The sequence below is a fragment of the Micromys minutus genome (genome assembly GCF_963924665.1).
Source record: "Micromys minutus genome assembly, chromosome: 1".
Classification (NCBI taxonomy): Eukaryota; Metazoa; Chordata; class Mammalia; order Rodentia; family Muridae; genus Micromys; species Micromys minutus.
This window is the reverse complement of record NC_137969.1, coordinates 96,610,516-96,629,021: the sequence shown is the minus strand read 5'-3', so window position 1 is coordinate 96,629,021 and position 18,506 is coordinate 96,610,516. Positions and strand designations below refer to the sequence as shown.

General features: G+C 42.0%; 1 protein-coding gene across 4 annotated transcripts in view; it reads right to left on the bottom strand.

Annotated features, from left to right (window-relative positions):
* Positions 1-9,545: 9,545 nt before the first annotated feature.
* Positions 9,546-18,506, bottom strand: part of UBQLN1 (ubiquilin 1) — a 39,142-nt gene continuing 30,181 nt past the window's right edge. Inside the window, exons 7-11 of one of the 4 annotated variants that reach the window (XM_080942356.1) lie at positions 15,321-15,463; positions 12,928-13,011; positions 11,635-11,750; positions 11,275-11,443; positions 9,546-10,067 (exon numbers count right to left, since the gene is read on the bottom strand). In XM_080942356.1, coding sequence (XP_080798482.1) covers positions 9,912-10,067; positions 11,275-11,443; positions 11,635-11,750; positions 12,928-13,011; positions 15,321-15,463 — 668 coding nt within the window. In that variant the 3' untranslated portion in view covers positions 9,546-9,911. The remainder of the gene's footprint in view (positions 10,068-11,274; positions 11,444-11,634; positions 11,751-12,927; positions 13,012-15,320; positions 15,464-18,506) is intronic. The other 3 variants (XM_080942357.1, XM_080942358.1, XM_080942359.1) reach the window with 3 other exon arrangements.

Below are 18,506 nucleotides of genomic sequence, written 5' to 3'. Positions count from 1 at the left end.
GACGGACACACACACACACACACACACACACACACACATATACACATACAGGACTAATTTCACTGATGACCTAGACACAAAAATTCTCAACAAAATATCAGTCAAATTGAACAATGTATTTTAGAAATCACATTCTATGGCTTTTAACAATGGCTCAGTGGTTAAGAGCCTGTACTGCCCCTGCTGAGGGTCAGAGCTGGGTCCCCAGTACCCACATCAGGTGGAGAATAACCTCCTGAATGGCAGCTCCAGGAGGTCAGACATCTCCTGGCCCGACAGGCACCTGCGTGGACAGATAGATGCACCTAGATACAGGCAGATGCATAATAAAAGATAAAAATTAACTTTTTAATATACAAAAAAGCCGGGTGTAGTGGGTGCTTGCCTTACATCTTAGCGCCATTAAGGCAAAAGCAGGTAAATTTCTGAGTTCCGGGTCAGGTAGAGAGCTACCTAGCATGTTCCAGTCTCAGAAAAATAAACAACAAACACAACAACAAAAAACAAAAAACACACCCCTCCAACACACACACAAAATTAAGTTAGTCCCATTCCAAGAATATAAGAGTCAGGCTTGTCAACCAGAGAAAATTGCATGACCACCTCTGTAAGTGAAGAAAGGCTTGACAAATTTAAACACTACTTCAAGACAAAAGACCCAGAAAAAAAAAAAAAAACGAGAATACCAGAACACACCTCACCATACTGCAGGACATACATAATAAACATGAGCCCGACAGGATAATAAATGGGAAAAACAAAAAGGTATTTTCTCTACAACCGGGAATGAGACAAGGCTGTCCAGTCTTATGCGGCTGGAGAAAGAAAGAGATGAATAGAAAAGAGAAAGAGGAGTTTCTAACTCTCACATCTTACCTCCCGCTCCCTGTACAGTTGGGTTTTTTTTTTTTTTTTAAGATTTATTTTATGTCTATGAGTACACTGTGGATGTCCTCAGACACATCAGAAGAAGGCATCAGATCCCATTACAGATGGTCATGAGTCACAATGTGGTTGCTGGGAATTGAACTCAGGACCTCTGGAAAGGCAGTCAGTGCTCTAACCACTGAGCCATCTCTCCAGCCCCTCCTTGTCCTGTTATATTCAAAGTAACCAAGACACAAAGTGTATGGTGAGCATTAGGAATGCTCAGCATTTTACCAAGTTAGAACATGACTGGACAGTCAGCCTGTTTGTAGTGTTGAGTATCAACACAGACATATTTCCTTCAGCTTCAGAATCAGGTGGAAATGAAGGCAGTCTTTCCTGATTTTGCATCCTTCTAGAAGGTTCCCGGCAACTAAGCTTGAGTCCTGTGTGAATGGAATGTCTCTCTCAAAGTCTGTGACCGGTTTGTCAGTATGTGTGAAGCAATTTTCGATGCCCAGAGGTCATTCTAAAAACAGTACTGGTGGTTTGTAGAGCCTGTGGACTGCAGTGAAATGAAGACTTCACGCCTTAGCTAACAGGACAGCTGCTCTTCGGTTAGATAATATAGGAACACATCTGTACGGGACAGACTGCTTATTGCTTACTGCAGAAGTACAAACCCCTTGAACAACTGTGGGGAAATCTCAGGAGGATTTGGGAAGGAACCGACAGGATTTCAACACACGATCAGTCATTTGGAGATGGCCAAGTATTTCGTATGTGTATGCGTGTTCATCTGAATGTGGGCAACTGTGTCCCATGGGGCAGCATGGTGGTCAGAGGACAACTCAGGCATTACCCCTTGTCTTACACATCAAGGCAGGGCCGCGTTTGTACATTCAGGGCTTTGCATGTGTGTGTATGGTCGAGTGGGAATATCAAAGTCTTCAAAAGGCTGATGGAAGTTAAGCCCAAGATTCCATGCTCACGTAGGCTGTTGCCCACCCAGGTCTCCTTGATGTTCAGGAGCATCAACCATTCACCTTGAGGCATTCACTGTCCCTACAAGCCACCTTGGAATTCAATTGGCAGCTTCAGTAACTATGCTTCTCTGATTGGTCCCTTGTCCTCTTGCCCCCTCTCCTTTCATCAAGGGGAGGGGCTGAGACATATTTATCTTTCCTCAGCACATCCAGACCCACAAAACCAATTACATATTATTAAATGAGAGTAGATCGGAGCTAATCTGTGAGCTGAACTACAAGAGGCTGAAGGAACGTGCATCCTGTCAGAAGAACGGTGCCCATGCACACCTCCAGATACGAGCGTACACCAACGGCAAGACCCACTCATGGGAGAGGCCTTCACGAAGGCTCTGGTGTCATCCCAAGTGTGTCCACCAGGCCTTGCCCAAATCATTTCTGATCAACATTCTGTTCTCTCGGTTCCCCATAACAGCAATCTAGCCCCACCATGCCTCATTGTAACCATAAGGAACCACCTTTTACTAAATCCAAGGTTAACATCAGTCCGTGGTGAGCACACAAAGCAGAAACAAACAACAGAGAGGCCATGTTTACCTCCCCCCAGGACCAAGCTTCTCTACTTGAAACTTCACCTCCCAGCCCGCCTGCTTTGCAGTTTAATACCACCGCTGACAATCAGTTGAGTATGAGTGTCAAAACCAAGCGTCTGTCACTGCCCCAATCTCTACTTCTCTGCTCTGTCACCTTGCTTTTGACTTTACCCACGTATCAATAAATCTCGCTGGTCTGACCTTCAGTCAGATCTCGAGGATTCTTATCATCCTAATCTGGTTAGCTTATACTTTGCTATCTTATATGCAAGTTGGTCCACATGTATGTATGCCTACCACACTTGCGCCTGGTGACTGATTCGGAAAAGGAATTCTAGGCTGCCTCTAGACAGCATGGTTCAACTGTGTGCTGGGTTTACTGAGGTTATAGAGCCTGCATTTCTACCAAAAGTCACTTTGGCCTATCAAAGAGACCCTTCTGAGACAAGAAATAGTCGTTCACAAGGCAGGTGGCCCTGGAAGAAAATTGGAAAAAGATGGCCAGCAACATTTTCCATGTCTCCAGAAGCTCCGATTCCAATTGCTCAGCTGCTTCTGGTTTTCTAAATAACATCACGGGGCACAGTAATTCTTGAGCGAGAGGCAGAGCTGAGCTGCTGAGTGGCTGTGGGGACTGTAGTGAGGCTGCTGTGCTGTGGTTCCCACACTGTGTTAGCATGTCACATTCCCAGGACTTCAGTGTGAACAGGCGTTAGGACATGCCTGTCCACTGACAGCAATGGATCCAGCCAGGAATTAGGGTGAAATCAGCTAGCCAGAGTGTTCACATAAGGAGCAGAGATAGCAATACCTCTGACTTTCTGATGAGTCAGTGTACTCCAACTTTGTTTTAACCATAACATTATTTATAATACTGTGTAAAATTACCTTCTGCTGTAATGTATAAGATGTATGTGAAAAGTCAATGAATTTTGTATTAGACTCAGGGTGTGCCCATTAGCTACCTCATTAGTAACTACTTAAAAACCCAAAACTCACTAATCACTTTTGGTCCAGACATATCAGGCAAGAGGTTGTGGTGGTTTGGATATGCTTGGTTCAGGGAGTGGCACTATTAGACGAAGTGTGTCACTGTGGGGGTGGGCTTTGAAAGACATTCCTCCCAGCTGCCTGAAGCGTCTTCTCCTAGCTACCTAAGGAACAAGAGGCAGAACTCTCAGCTCCTCGGCCCCATGTCTGCCTAGGCACTGCCATGTTCCCACCTTGATGATAATGGACTGAAACTCGGAACCTGTAAGCCAGCCCAAATTAAACACTGTCCTTTATAAAAGTTGCCTTGGTCATGGTGCCTGTTCACAGCAGTAAAAGCCTAAACAAAGACATAAGGTGGTACCAAGACTGAGGTATTGGTGTGATAGGCCTGACCATGCTTTGTTTGAAAGAATGTGGATTTGGGGACTTTGGATTTGGAAAGTAGTGGAATGCTTTGAGTGGGGCTCAATGGGCCATCCTAGGAGGAATATGGAAGACTGTTGCTGAGGGCAATTTAAAGTGTGGAAGCCTGGTTCTAGATGTTTCAGAGGAGAATTTTAATATGTGGTAAAGAGACTGTTCTTGTGATATTTTGGTGAAGAATGTATGAAGTAGAAACTTCTAGTTTCTTTGGAAAGTTATGTCAGATAACAGTTTGCTGGGGCCCGCAGGCGAAAGGATGTCTTGCTAAAGCAGACACAGGTGAGATGTTTGGATGTAGCAAACACATGACAGGATGCTTGATGAAGGCGTATAAATATGACCCCACAGACAGTGGGAGATGAGCAATGAGTGTTAGGTTGGTTTGCTCCACTATTCTTCCCTAATGTATTGCCTGGGGTAGCATTGTTGAGCTCAACTTGTGGTAACACCTCACTGAGAGAAACTTGCCCAAGAAACTGCTCATGAGGTTCCTCAGGCTGGTTGGTAAGCCTGGTGGTTTCTTGAGGATTGAACTACAACTGCCTGATGTCTGCTTGTTGACAGGACTGGGCTATAGCTGTTAGTTCATGTGGGGTGTCTGCCTGCCTAAAGGACTGGCCTGCAGCTGGTGAGTCATATTTGCTACGGATTGAACTGCTGCCAAAGGAGATTGAGCTATCCTCCAAAGAACCATTGGTGAACAGGTACATTTCCCCACATCTTTATTTTTAAGATTTATTTATTTTTATTTATATGAGTACACTGTTGCTGTCTTCAGACACACCAGAAGAAGGCATCAGGTCCCATTACAGATGGTTGTGAGCCACCATGTGGTTGCTGAGAATTGAACTCAGGACCTCTGGAAGAGCAGTCAGTGCTCTTAACCACTGAGCCGTCTCTCCAGCTCATCTCCCCACATCTTAATAACTTTTCTCTTCCATTATTTCTTCTGGGCAGAGAGGTTGAATACTTATTAAAAATAGGTTGCAAAGAATTTATGCTCACAAATCCAGCTGGTTATTTTTTCCCCTTTTCTGAAGAGTCTACTTGAGGCTAAGGTAAAGAGATTCATATTAATTGCACTGATCAAGTCTCCAAAAATACTGACAGACACTTTGGTCTCTGGTTAACTCTCATGAAGAATGCTTTGAACAAGTGTAGCAAGCTTAAAAAGGAAAAAGATACAATGTACGGTTTGAGTATTAAAGGGAAGAAAGTGAAATGGAGCTGAATCCTGTCTTCAAGAACAGAGAGAGGTTAAGGGAGTGGTTCTATCAGGGCAAGATCCCACCCAGCTAAGTTTACTGCTTGTGTTTGCAGATGAACAAGATCTAGTTTGGGTTTTTAATTTGGAATGAACTACAATCCAGAAATGGAGGGTACACTTATGCTTCAAATTTTGAGGCTGGAAGACAGGCTTCTTATCTGGATCTTGAGAAGAGTAGCCATAAAAATCTTTGGCCCAGGAATGTTGGTACACACTTTTAATGTCAGGAGACAAATCGAGTCCAAGGCCAGCCTGGGACAGAGCAAGTTCTAAGTGAAGAAAAGCTTAAGTCCAGAATTTAGGAGAAAGGCATGTAGATCTCCGAGTTCAAAGTCAGTCTACAGAGCAAATTCCAGGACAACTAAGCTTAGGCAATGGAGGAGGTGGAAAACAGAAAGCTGCTGCTGATGTAATAGAACAAGGGGACCATGTTTCAGCTCGTGCAAGCAAGAGAACTTGGCAGTGTTGGCCACGTAGATCTGGCTTTATATTCAAGAATAGAAGAGACTACTGGGGGCTGGAGAGATGGCTCAGTGGTTAAGAGCACTGACTGCTCTTCCAGAGGTCCTGAGTTCAATTCCCAGCAACCACAACCATCTGTAATGGGACACCCTCTTCTGGTCTATCTGAAGACAGCTACAGTGTACTCATATACATTAAAAAAAAAAAAAAAAAAAAAGAACCTAGCATCACTGAGGTAAAATCTGAGGGCACAAAGAAGCTGTGTTCCAGAGATTGTATTTCTTGCAGCAGCTGTCCTTGGTAATGTGTAAGAGTCACCCAGGCTTTGAAAGTATGAAGGGGTCATGAAGAGCAGCTCAGACTTGGCACTGTGAGTGCTGTGGAAGGCCATTGGTGAAGGTGCAGCCTCAGTTGTAGTTGACAATCCAGTACTGAAGGGATCATGCAAAGAATTTGAGGCTTGGCATCATCAAGAGAGCCTATGAGAGGCTATTGGTGAAGCCTAGTTGCAGTGGAAGTCAGCAGTGTATCAGAGATGCCAGTACCATGAGATGATTACTAAGAACAGCAGCAGCAGTAGCAACAGAGTGGAGTCAACCAGAATCTAGAGTGCTACAGAGGGCAAAGCTGAAAAGTCACGCAAGCCCTTTGGAGGAGCCCAGAAGATCAAGTGTGGATCCCAGACATTCATTGTGAAGATGTGAAGCTGACGTTGCCTTGGTGATCCCATGGTATTAAAGATGCCAGTGGGCTATCTGGTGAGGAATGCTGCTAACAGGGAGTAGAACCAGCCCAGGAGAAAAAAAACTGTTGCCGCCATCAAAGATGAAGAAGGAGTTGGAGATCTTTGACATCAGATGTGGAGATGTAGAGTTTTTAGTTTGCCTGGCTGGTTTCCTGTCTTGCTTTGGATACTGTTGAGTGATTAGATGAATCTCAAGAGACTTTGAACTTTTAACATTGTTGAGACTGCTATAGACTATGGGGACTTTGGAAGTTAGACTAAATGTATTTTTTATTATGCTATGACTAAGTATGGCAACCACAACCGTGTGTTTGAACAAGCCTATAGGGGCCAGGGAACAGAAATATAGTGGTCTGAATACGCTTGGTCGAGGGAGTGGCACTATGAGGAGGTGTGGTCTTGTTGGACAAAGTGTGAGAAACCCTCTTCCTAGCAGTCTTCAGAACAAGAGGTGGAACTCTCAGACCCTCCTGCCCCATGTCTGCCTGCACACTGCCATGTTCTACCTTGATGACAATAAAATGAAACTGTAAGCTAGCCCCAGTTAAATGTTGTCTTTCATAAGAGTTGCTTGGTGTGTGTGTTCACAGCAGTAAACCCCTAGCCAAGACAAAGATGGTTTCAACATAATGAGATTTTTGTTAGCTACAACAAACATTTCCATGTACATACTTAAGTTTGAAATTAAAGAGTAGTGCATATTTCTGGCACACTATTATGGTCCAGACTACAGATAAACTATGCTCTGAAGAGGTTTCTGTTCTCTGTAATGTACTCTATGGCCTTGTCATATTACCCTGTAACAACTTCAGTCTATTTCTACAGGCTGTCTTTAATTAATAATCTCTTTCATTACCATGTTTAAGCCAAAACTGAAATTCTTCTGACATATATGATCTCACTGTTTATCCAGACTAGCCTCGAGCTTTGGATCTCCCCCTAGTTACAGGCACACACCACCCCTGGCTTGAAATTAGAAAGACCATTTCAATCTGGTAACTTTATTTATTATATATAAGTACACTGTAGCTGTCTTCAGACACACCAGAAGAGGGCATCAGATCTCATTACAGATGGTTGTGAGCCACCATGTGGTTGCTGAGAATTGAACTCAGGACCTCTGGAAGAGCAGTTGGTGCTCTAACCGCTGAGCCATCTCTTCAGCCCAATCTGGTAACTTTTGTTTAGAGTTTAAATTTTTCCATTCTTTTCTTTGTGTGCTGTGAAGGATTCAGCGCAAGAACAACTGATGCTTGCATGCAGTGTTGCCCATGTTCAATGCCTTCTTTGCCCTTCTAAGAATCCCAACCACAAGCCAACACATGGGGGTCATTCCTAAATAAACCTGTGAGCTGAAGACATCAAGCCAAAAGTACACTTAGTAGACCCCACTGATCTACTAGACAGTTCACTGTAGCAACTCTGTACCTGCAGGAGAGGATGGCTCACGTCTGCTACCTTAACACTCACGATCAGTGCAGACTAGTGGCCAGTCTGGGACACACATGGACTTCAAAGCAGCTGCAGCTATAGAGTAAGACTGTGCTATACAAACCAACCCCACAGACCAAAAAGAAGTTATTGGGCTTTTTTTGTTTTGTTTTCCTGTGTAGCCCTAGCTGTCCTGGAACTTGTTCTGCCCACCAGGCTGGCCTCAAACTCAGAGTTCTGCCCACCAGGCTGGCCTCAAACTCAGAGTTCTGCCCACCCCTGCCTCCTGAGTGCTGGGATTAGAGGCGTGCTCCACTGCTATCCAGCTCCCTGACAAAAAAAGTCTCTAACTTTTCACAGGATCTTGGAGTAAACCAAATAGGTTTTACATTAAGACATATTAAAACAACAACAACAGCAACAACAAAAAAAAAAAAAAACAAAGACATTTTTCTACAAAAGAGGCGAGACAACCAAGTGTAAAAGCTGAAGATTTATTGTTATTTGGTGATTAATAAATCAAACTGCTTTTGACACTGCCCCACCTGCATATCGCCAGTCACCAGTACAAAGTCTTTCAACCAGACTGAGGTGTGAGGCAGAGAGCAGACATGTGCACGCTGTGCCTACCTCCTCAGTCGCCCCGACCTTCGTACATGTTTTCTTTCTGCAGAAAGTGTCAGAAAGTGTACAGTCTGGGCCATCCTGCCTCTCAATCTTTTAGTATCAAGCAACTTACAGAAGTTACAGAATTCACCTTCTATTTCCCTTGATTTTACTTGTCTGAACACATTTTAGATTATTTAACATTATAATTTCGGGCAACCATACAGGAGAATACAGTGACCTAAGAGAATACTGAACCAGAGTCAGTCACAGGTACCACCGACCCTAACGTTGTATTTTAGTTGGTCCCAAAGGAATGTATCACCCCAACAGTGTGAGAGAGGCAAGTAGGGTGTCTTTGGGGAAGGAAGAGGCTACAGAATAGCCCAACTTACTCAAAACTGTTAAAACGACTGACACTACCATATGCATAGAATCTTCACAGAATCTTAGTTGCCAGTATTACCTAGTTTAGGCTGGCCCAATCCAGCATAGATTCTGTCTCACCCCTCCCCCACCCCCTTCTGAGGCTCTGAACAGCACGACATTCAACTACTTCTTAGAACTAGCCAAACCCTTGAGAAACAAGTGGCTCACTAATCATTTAAAATCCAGGTATTGCCTAAGAATGAGAAAGCTGATAAACCCGAAAGACAGCTCTACGTTTATATGGCAATTAACACTGAAACATCAGCACTTCCAATGAAAGCGACATTTCAATAAAACTCAATGCTGCTTAGACACCTATGGGGAGCAGGAAGCCCCAGCAAACACATCAGAGCATGTTACAGTGCTCACTCAGACGGCACAAATAAAGGTAATTTACAGCCATTATATAGTGTTGATATTGTTACATTATGTTGTCTGTACAATTAAATGTCCCTAAAGAAATAACCAGAATTAGGTTTTCTTTATTTTCCACACTGACTAAATGGCACTTCTGCTGAGAGATGTTTATCAAAGATGCTGTAAGATTCTACATAATTAGGAATCCTTATTGTACTTTTTTGGTTACAGAAATTTTGCTTAGATAGCCTAGAAATGTGCAATAATTTGTATTGTATACAAATAAACAAAATTGTCAGTAGTATAAATCTTACAGCATTATTTGCAAAGTACATGCCAAAGTCACAATAAGCAATATTGTACCAGAAATCATGGAGCGCAAATAATCAGCTTTTTAATATCTTTATTCTACATAAATTACTACCATAGGGTATATGTTTAAAAAGCAAGTTAGTTGGACAGATGCAGGACAAAAATTTGTTCACCCAATTAGAAAAGGTGATATTTTTTAAAAAATTACAATAAATGCCAAGTGTTTGATGCATGCAGCAGCCTTAACCAGAAACATTGATTCCCACTGTTCCAAAAAGACACAGAAACCCGCACATCTTACTTCTTAACTGCATTCCACCTTCAGATATTGGTTTTCTTTACTACAGCACAGAATCCCAATGAAATAAAGCAGGTTATTTTAAAGATTTAAGAGCCGTTATCAAAAATAAATTACATTTTTTCAGGATAGAGAAACACCGCTATGACGGCTGGGAGCCCAGCAACCTTTCAATGGCTGCGTTGATGTCGCCTCCTGTCGCTATCAGTGCTTGTAAGTTTGCTTCCCGGTTCAAGAATCCCATTGCACTGAGCTGTTCCAGTTGCTGCTGAAATCTGACTTCTGGGCTCTGTAGCTGCTGAAAGAACAATGAAGCACAATCTAAGGAGAGCCAGTCAATGCTCAGGACACCTTTAAATTACCAACTGCATTCGATACAACGTATGCTGGTTTGCTGAGCTTTCTTTAAATTGCTACTTGAGCCTTGAGATACTACCACCATATTTTGTTATTTATCAAGTAGGATGGGCTTATTCATCTAACATACGCAAGACCATCTGCAACTATTTAAAAAAATAATTTCCAGGCATTAGTCTATAATTTATCTTTACATTTATATTGCATAGTTACTTCAAGTCAGCAAACTGATTTAAAATAATTTATAAATACACATCCTATTTAAAAGCTGATTCGCACTTGATCTTAGAATAGTTTATTCCTAAACCATGACAAATAGATCATATAATTCTGCCTTTAAAAAGGTCTTACAGGCTGCAGTGAGCACACATGGGCTTTGGATTTGATTCCCTGAAGCCCCCTCTCTCCTCCAACAAAGAGTAAAACAAGCTTAATAAATTCCATTACTTCAGAGCCTTGCAAACTAGCAGAAACCTTTTCTAGAGTTCGTGCACAGACAGTTTAGAATTAGATACTTCTTATGTTAATACTAAGTGTACTTCAATTACAATGCCATCTAGCCGGATAGTATGCCTGCTGCCCACAGACGATAGATGAGCCCACTGTGACTGCACTTACAGATGGCGGCGAGCCCATATGCATGTGGTATAGCATCTGGGTGCTCTGGAGCACAGCCAGTGCTCTTAGCATCGAAGCCAGCCTTCTCTCCAGGTCCCTTAATGGTGAATTCTTAGTAAAGACAATAAATGTTCACAGGCACAAAAATATTACTAAGGAGTCTGCCACATCCAAGACCTGCTGGAGTAGTGAACAGGCCCAGGAAGAGCTGTTCTGAAACACTGACCATATTCTTAGATTCTCCCTGATAAACTCTTATAAAACTTATTTCAAATGGCTTTGAAGAAAATACTTCAAAACTCATATTTTATAAGGCTACTTCTAAATACTATACCATTAAATTAAAGAATTCTGTGCTATGTGATATTAACAAAATTAACAATTTCTGTAATGTCTGTTGTTTTTGGATTTATTATCCTTGAATAGTACTTTTCATTACTCTGAATAGGAAATGGCTACTGCTTTTTTTATGCCTTTCTTGAAAATTTGAAAATGAGAGCAAAGTTTGTACAGAAAAAAAGCATCGTCACCTGAGGATTCACCCCGACAAGGGCCTGTAGCATCTGCTGGATAAACTGCTGGTGTCCTGGCTCAGCAGTGCTCCCTTGGGGGTTTGTGTCCTCGGTGGGTGCAGTGCTCGATGCATTGGTTCCCGAGGAGCCTCCAGAATTGCCTGCAGCCAAGCCAGGAGGAGTAAACCTAGGGAAAGCACAGACAACCCCATCAGATTTCATTTTAACATAATATTGGCTAGGTTTTTCCCTTAAAAACAAGCAGATGTAACTTGAAAAGTGACTAAAAAAAAAAAAAAAAAAAAAAAAAAAAACCTCAATAACTAAACCAAAAGGCAGAATGATATTAAATCTAGAAGTCTAGAGAAATGAGCCTACCCTGGGATGAGGCCGGGAGCTTCTGTGGCCAATGTCTGCAAGCCCTGCTGGATCTGCAGCAGCGCCTGCATGGCTCTAGGGTTCGACATTGCTGAGAGAGTGTCTGGGTTCTGCATCTGAGGAGGAAGGAAACCCAGTGGTTACCAAAGAACTAAAAGCAAGGCAGGTGCATATTTCTAACTATGCAACATTTTTGAAGACAAGCTAAAATTTTACGCCCAGACACCATATTTTTTCCCAAAATGATCACAAACCCTTCTCTTTGTCAGAAAATTCCATACACAAATTATTTCTTGGCCCACTTGCAAGCCTGCCATAAAAGCCGTTTCCAGAGTGAAGACAAGAGGGAGCAATTCCAGAAGCCACATCCCCTTTCTCCAACAGAAGAAAAAAATTCTACTCAATTCCAAATGCACAGTTCATTAGATGGTGGTAACCTGGTGACCAAGCCTTGTCTACTGCTAATCTAACAATGCTACCAGTCGCCGCCTGAAACCACTGTTGCAAACCTGAGATCAATGCAGCATCCCTAGTTTTAGCTTCTTGGCTTTCAAATCCCCACACCTGACAGACAAGAAGGAGCTTCTACCACTGCTGTAGATCAAGGACAGTCACTAACTGTGGATAATGACTTGCTGACTGGGAGCTTCTACCACTGCTGTAGACCAAGGACATTCACTAACTGTGGGCAATGATTTGCTGCCTAACAAGGATTTCAATCAGGTAAGAACCCTGACAACTATCAAAAACACCAATACCACTTTTGTGTTTCTAAATAGCATTGTGACAATCTTGGGGAGTGGTTTGTTGTTGTTGTTGTTTGTTTTTTTTTTAAACCTTCCTAAGGTGACAATACTGACAGTCCCAACCTCAGGAACTGATTTTGAGGAAATGAGGTCCACCCCCAGAGAACAAGCATTCTGCTGACTTGAAGAAAATGAGACATACAAGAGAAGCCGACCTGAGGGCACCACTTTTCTAACACTCAGAACTAGTCCACATCACACCCTGTATATAAAGAAGCTCTTCAAGGTTAGCACAGTGAAGGGAAATGGCCTATGATAGTAACAAAGCATCCAGAAATCTAAATCCTCATGAGCAAAAGCAACACAGTTCTCTCCTCATATAGGAGTGACAGGGGCCAGAAAGGGTCAGGCTCAGTGTCTACAGTGGGTGGAGTCATGGAGTCACTCGCTCTTGTGCACTGTGCTATCAGCCAGGGGGAAGGACACGTTCACCATCAAACCTTTCAAGCAGATCATTACAAAGACAGCAGCATCTTCTCTTACTCACTTGTTGGAGGAAAGTTGGGAGCTGTTGTCTCATTTGTTCTTGAAGCTGAGGATTTCCAGCAAATAGGGGGTTATTCAGCATCATCTATGGGGCAAGTATTCAAACAATTTTTACTGGAAATATCTGAAACAAGTAATGTACCTGGTTTAATATTCTACCTTCCTCCAAGTGCCCAAATTGGCACTTAAAAAGGGAGGGAGAACAGAAATAAAAAAGGGCAGGGAAGTTCTATCCACAAGAAGCTCAGGGGAGGGGAAAGAAAGGAGGAAGGAAGGAAGGAAGGAAAGAAGGCAAGAAGGAAGGCAGGCAGGCAGGCATCTTCTCTTTCAACGAGAATGGTGGGTGATGGATGACATGCAGTGCCCTAAAAAATAAAAGCAATTGTTTTGTCTCCTTTTCCTTGAACAAAGGTGAATTTCTGCCTTTGAAAGGAAAAAAAAAAGCCTGGGAGTGCCAGGCTCTTAGGAAGATATGCTTTCTGTTACACACAGAATAAAAGAAACATCAATATGTGACAGATATGCTTTCTGCTACACTACAGAGTAAGCGGAACGTCAGTATATAGTATATAACAGCTTAATCATGGCTTGCTTAGACCCTCAGCACACACACAAACAGCAAGCACAGAACCCAGGTCTGGGACCACTATATCTACCTGCCCTCTACTACAAGTTGATGTTAGGTCCAGAGTAACCACAAAACAGCAGTCAACTTGCCAGAGAAATGGAGCTGCTAGATGAAACCAGCCCAAAAAGCACCAACAGTCCTCTGGGGAAGTGTTAAATACCTAAGACCCAAGGGTATAAATGAGAACACCAAGATTAACATCTGGATCCACTTCACTAGCACCACAGTAGAAACGTGGGACACCTGACCGTCAAAGTATGACCAGTATTAACACGATGTGACTGCCTGATGTTAAGACCATCACACACAATAAGCAAACCAGAAACTATAAGGTTCAAAAAAGACAAATTGCATATTGCTTTCCATTGATTACTTATGGCCTGTTTACCTCTCTAAAGTCTGGGGAGGAAATGATCTTTGCCCTCAATTAGGCAACTATACTAAGTAACAACTACATGTAAATCCTGTTTAAAAAAAGATTCCCACCCTTCAAAGTGGATTATTTAATTTCAATATCATCAAAGCAGGAAATAGTTGGTGTATTATGTATACAGAATGTGCTTTGGAGTAAGCAGTAAATTACCAAGAGCTGTTCCAGGTCAGGGACACCTCTTTTTAAGGCAAATGCTCCTTTTTTACGAGGCTGTTAACCAGTTACCACATTTACTTTCATCTTAAACCACTCAACTAGTATAGAAAAAGCTTGCCACACACATGCATGCACACACACACACACAACACATGCACACACACACACACACACAATCATCTTTTCATTTCTTTTACTGATATTTTCCTAACTTACCTGAACCTTCATTCCACAAAAAAGTTTTTATGTTTAAAATATTTTAAATATTTATTTTCAAAAGAATAAACTAGATGTGAGCACCTGATGCCAGTGCACCCTAAGTTTAAAGTATTTCATTCCTCGCACTGTCAGTGTCCTGCTTCACAGCCAGCAGACAGCAGGTGTGAAGCACCAGGTCCTCTACAGACAGAGCATGCTCACTAAGAGGAACCATAAGGATACGGCACACATTCAGTGTTAACTGAATACATACTTGAAAACACAGATCACTTCACACACCTCCACATCTCAGGGACCCAAGTGAAAAAAATGCGTAGGACACATTAACACCAAGCATTTAATTAATAAATTCACAAAGCCAGCTTTCAAAAACCACAACTCACAACATGCACACTTCTGGATTAACATGATCCAGAAGCACTGTTCTTTAATTATCTGTTGTTATGTGAGTTGTCTAAGTACCCTACCTCATCGCCATGGGCTATGTCCTTGTGTCAGTGTGGCTGCAGGATTTTGAAAACAAACACCATTTCATTCAGCAGAATGAAAGAGGAAAAGCTTTTAAACGTGAGAGTGCTGTGAAGGAAGGCAGCCTTGATTCCCAGCAGCAGTGCCTTGGTGGGTGCTCACAGCCCACTGTACACCCCTAGCTGTTCAGGCACAGCACAGGGTGGTGCTCCACCATGACCCGGAGAGCTGACACCAAGCAACACACGCTGGAGCAGCCATGATCAGAGCGAATTCTCTAAAAACGCCTGGTTTGTTTTTAAAACCACATCTCATCAACAAATAGCAGAAATGAGGTTGTTTCAAGTATATCTGAACTGAAACTGCCTCAAAAGCTGGAGATGGTTTGTCTGCATTTCTAGTATTCCGAGAGAGCACGAGACAGTGTGCCAAGAACAGAATCACAGCACTGTTTAGTTCAGAATACTCTGACGCACAATTCCAAGCTCACCTGTGCAGCAAGGTCAGGGTTCTGGCTCAGTGACTGCATCATGCTTCTCATGTACGGGGCAGATAGCATGTTCTGCATGAGCTGTGGGTTTTCAGTTATTTGTTGCAACAAGCTTTGCATTCCTGGCGTGTTGAACATACTAGCTAAAATTTTATTAAAAAAACAAAAACAAAAAGCAGATTAAGACATACATTTATGTTTTAAAACAGTGTATATTGTTACTTACAATATTTAAAGACAGTGTATACTGCACCAGTTGAAGTGGTATGTGGCCTGTAGCAATACATTCACTTTATACAGCCTGGTTTCCCACAGCCAAGCGCAGTCCCACACAGTAAGTGTTGACCTTCACAAGTAACCAAGTTTTAATGATATTCCTTCCTACTTTGTTCCCTCCTGCACACTTAATAAGGGTTTAGACCTGAACAAAGTTGCTACCCACTATTATTAGTCACTAAGCTCAGCTTTCCGATCAACCTTTATTGTACTCAATAATAGCTCCAAGACACAAGAATTCCGACACTGGGACTTTGGAGGCACCAAAAAGAACAAGTATGCTTTCTTCAAAGAAAGAACAGTTCTGACATAGTGCTGAGGAGGGAAATGCCAGGATAATGTTAACTGAACTATTTAATTCTTCATTTCCATTCTGGTTTTTGAACTAATGTTCTTTTATCTGGCTTAAAACACTTGAGTATCGATCTACACTCATTTTTCTAATTTGTGGTGAGTCCTGTGTTTGTGGTGTTCCTATATTCTCAAGTTTCAAGTTGGCTTTCCATGCTCTAAAGCTCAAAAATACCTTAAAACAATTTGGCAAGCTTCAGCCTACAAAACCAATCTGGCTTTCACAATCCTATTTTTAAAAGATTGATTTATTTTATGTATATAAGTACACTGTAGCTGTCTTCACACACACCACAAGAAGGCATCAGATCCCATTACAGATGGTTGTGAGCCACCATGTGGTTACTGGGAATTGAACTCAGGACCTCTGGAAGAGCAAGCAGTGCTCTTAACTGCTAAGCCATGTCTCCAGCCCTCACAATCTTTTTATATAGTCCACAAAGTGAACATTGTCTTTACATTTTTTTACACATTTCAGAGAAAAATGTCTACAGGTAAATAAATGTGAAAACTGAAATCCAGTGCCCAGTGACGTAAGTATTGCTTTGCTGACCCCACTGCTGGACACTGACACTAGGAAGGCACGGGAGCACTGAGCCAGGCACCCGTGGAGCCACCTGCTTCCTCCACATGGCTTTGCAGTGCTGCCAGAAACAGGTCGCTCAAGCATCTTGATTTTCTTACTTACAGTGCAAATTAATCATGTAAGAAGTAAAATTAGAAAAGCAAACTGTAACACTCTGGGGTTAAGGCACAATAGAGTGTGAATTACCTTACCAAATAACATGATAAAACCCTGTTACATGTCAAAGAATACAACAGCACAGACACACACAGTGATGGAACAGTTATCATTCCATCCCGGCCAGGCATGACGGCACTCAGAAGGCTCAGGTAGAGGGCTAAGTTCTAAGCTGTTAAGTTCTAAGCTGGTCTAGGGTCCACAATGAGACCCTGTCTCAAAAAAATGAAGCAGGGCCAAGAAGATGTTTCACAGGTGTTGGTTGCTATTTCAAAGGACCCATGTTCAAGTCCCAGGACCCACATGACAACTCACAACCACCTATTAACTCCAGTGCTAGATGAAAATTCCTTTTTGGGACTTCTCAGGCACTTCGTGCACATGGTACAGACACACAAGGCCGGCAAATTCCCATATATAAAATGCTCTTTTTAAAAACAGATATTCAAAATCAAAACAACAACAAAACCAAAGCCCAAACCAACACTCCTCATCCATAGGAGAGCAACAATCAGAAAAATTACAAAATCAATGTGAAGTATCTCATTTGGAACCACATTTCTTCACTTATGTAGCAACTAGTTGGTTTTCAAGGGGGCATGTCAACCATAAAAGGAGTCATGCATCAGCAGTAATCGATTCACAGTAAATTATATCTATATTGAACACACAAATGGGGAGAACAGATGTTTTTCTTAGAAGTAAAGACAGTGGGCATAGCACCAATATTAAACTAAAAAACAATAGTATTGATTCTTGGTTCTTTTATTTTCTTAAAACTTTATTTAAAAAAAGATACATTTTAAAAAGCATTTTGGCATAAAACTATATGAATATATTTGTCAGTACTTGATTTTTTTAAAAGGTTTGATAGTATGCATTGAAATCTTACTAGTTACCATAAGCATAAAGTACATATAAAACAAAACGTAACACGGAAACAGTCAAAGTTTTCTTGGTGTGTATAGATTAAACATAATGATTTTTAAATACCAAAAATTGTTACAAGGCTATCTTCTTAGCTCTTGAGTTATTAATGATTTAAGGTCTAGGTATATCCCACTCTGAGTGGGGATTCTTGGTTCTTAAAAGTTGAAAGACAGGGCTGGAGAGATGGCTCAGCGGTTAAGAGCACTGACTGCTCATCCAGAGGTCATGAGTTCAATTCTCAGTAACCACATGGTGGCTCACAAGCATCTGTAATGGGATCTGATGCCCCCTTCTGGTGTGTCTGAAGACAGCTACAGTGTACTCAAATACACTTAAAAAAATTGCTGACAGTGTTCTGTTCTAGATTATAAGGGAATCAAATTTAACGTCTGGGCTGGAGACTACTCAGTGTTAGAGTACTTGTTGCTCCTGTAGACATCCCAGGTCCCACCCCGATACTCCCATGAAGGATTACAACCATCCCAGGGCATTCAATAATTACACAGTTTATACATATGTGTGCAGGCACAACTTCCATATGTATTAAATCTTAAAAACAAAAAAAGTATCGGTTTTTCACAGAACAAACCACTCAGGTAAAACTATCTTCTCTTTCTTTGAGACAAGGTCTTTGTGTAGCCTTGGCTGCCATGGAACCCACTCTAAAACAGACTGACTTCAGACTCAGAGTTCTCCCGAGGGCTGGTTAAGGGCATGCGCCACCACCAGCTAGGAAGGCTATTTACAAAGCCACAGAGAATATAGTGTTTGAGACCAGCCTGGGCTGCAGTGACTCTGAATTCTGCCTTTCGTGTGTAAAGCCCTAAACTCTATTGTTTACATGAAAATCTGCCAGTTCCTGCTTTAATACCCTCACTTTCCGAGCT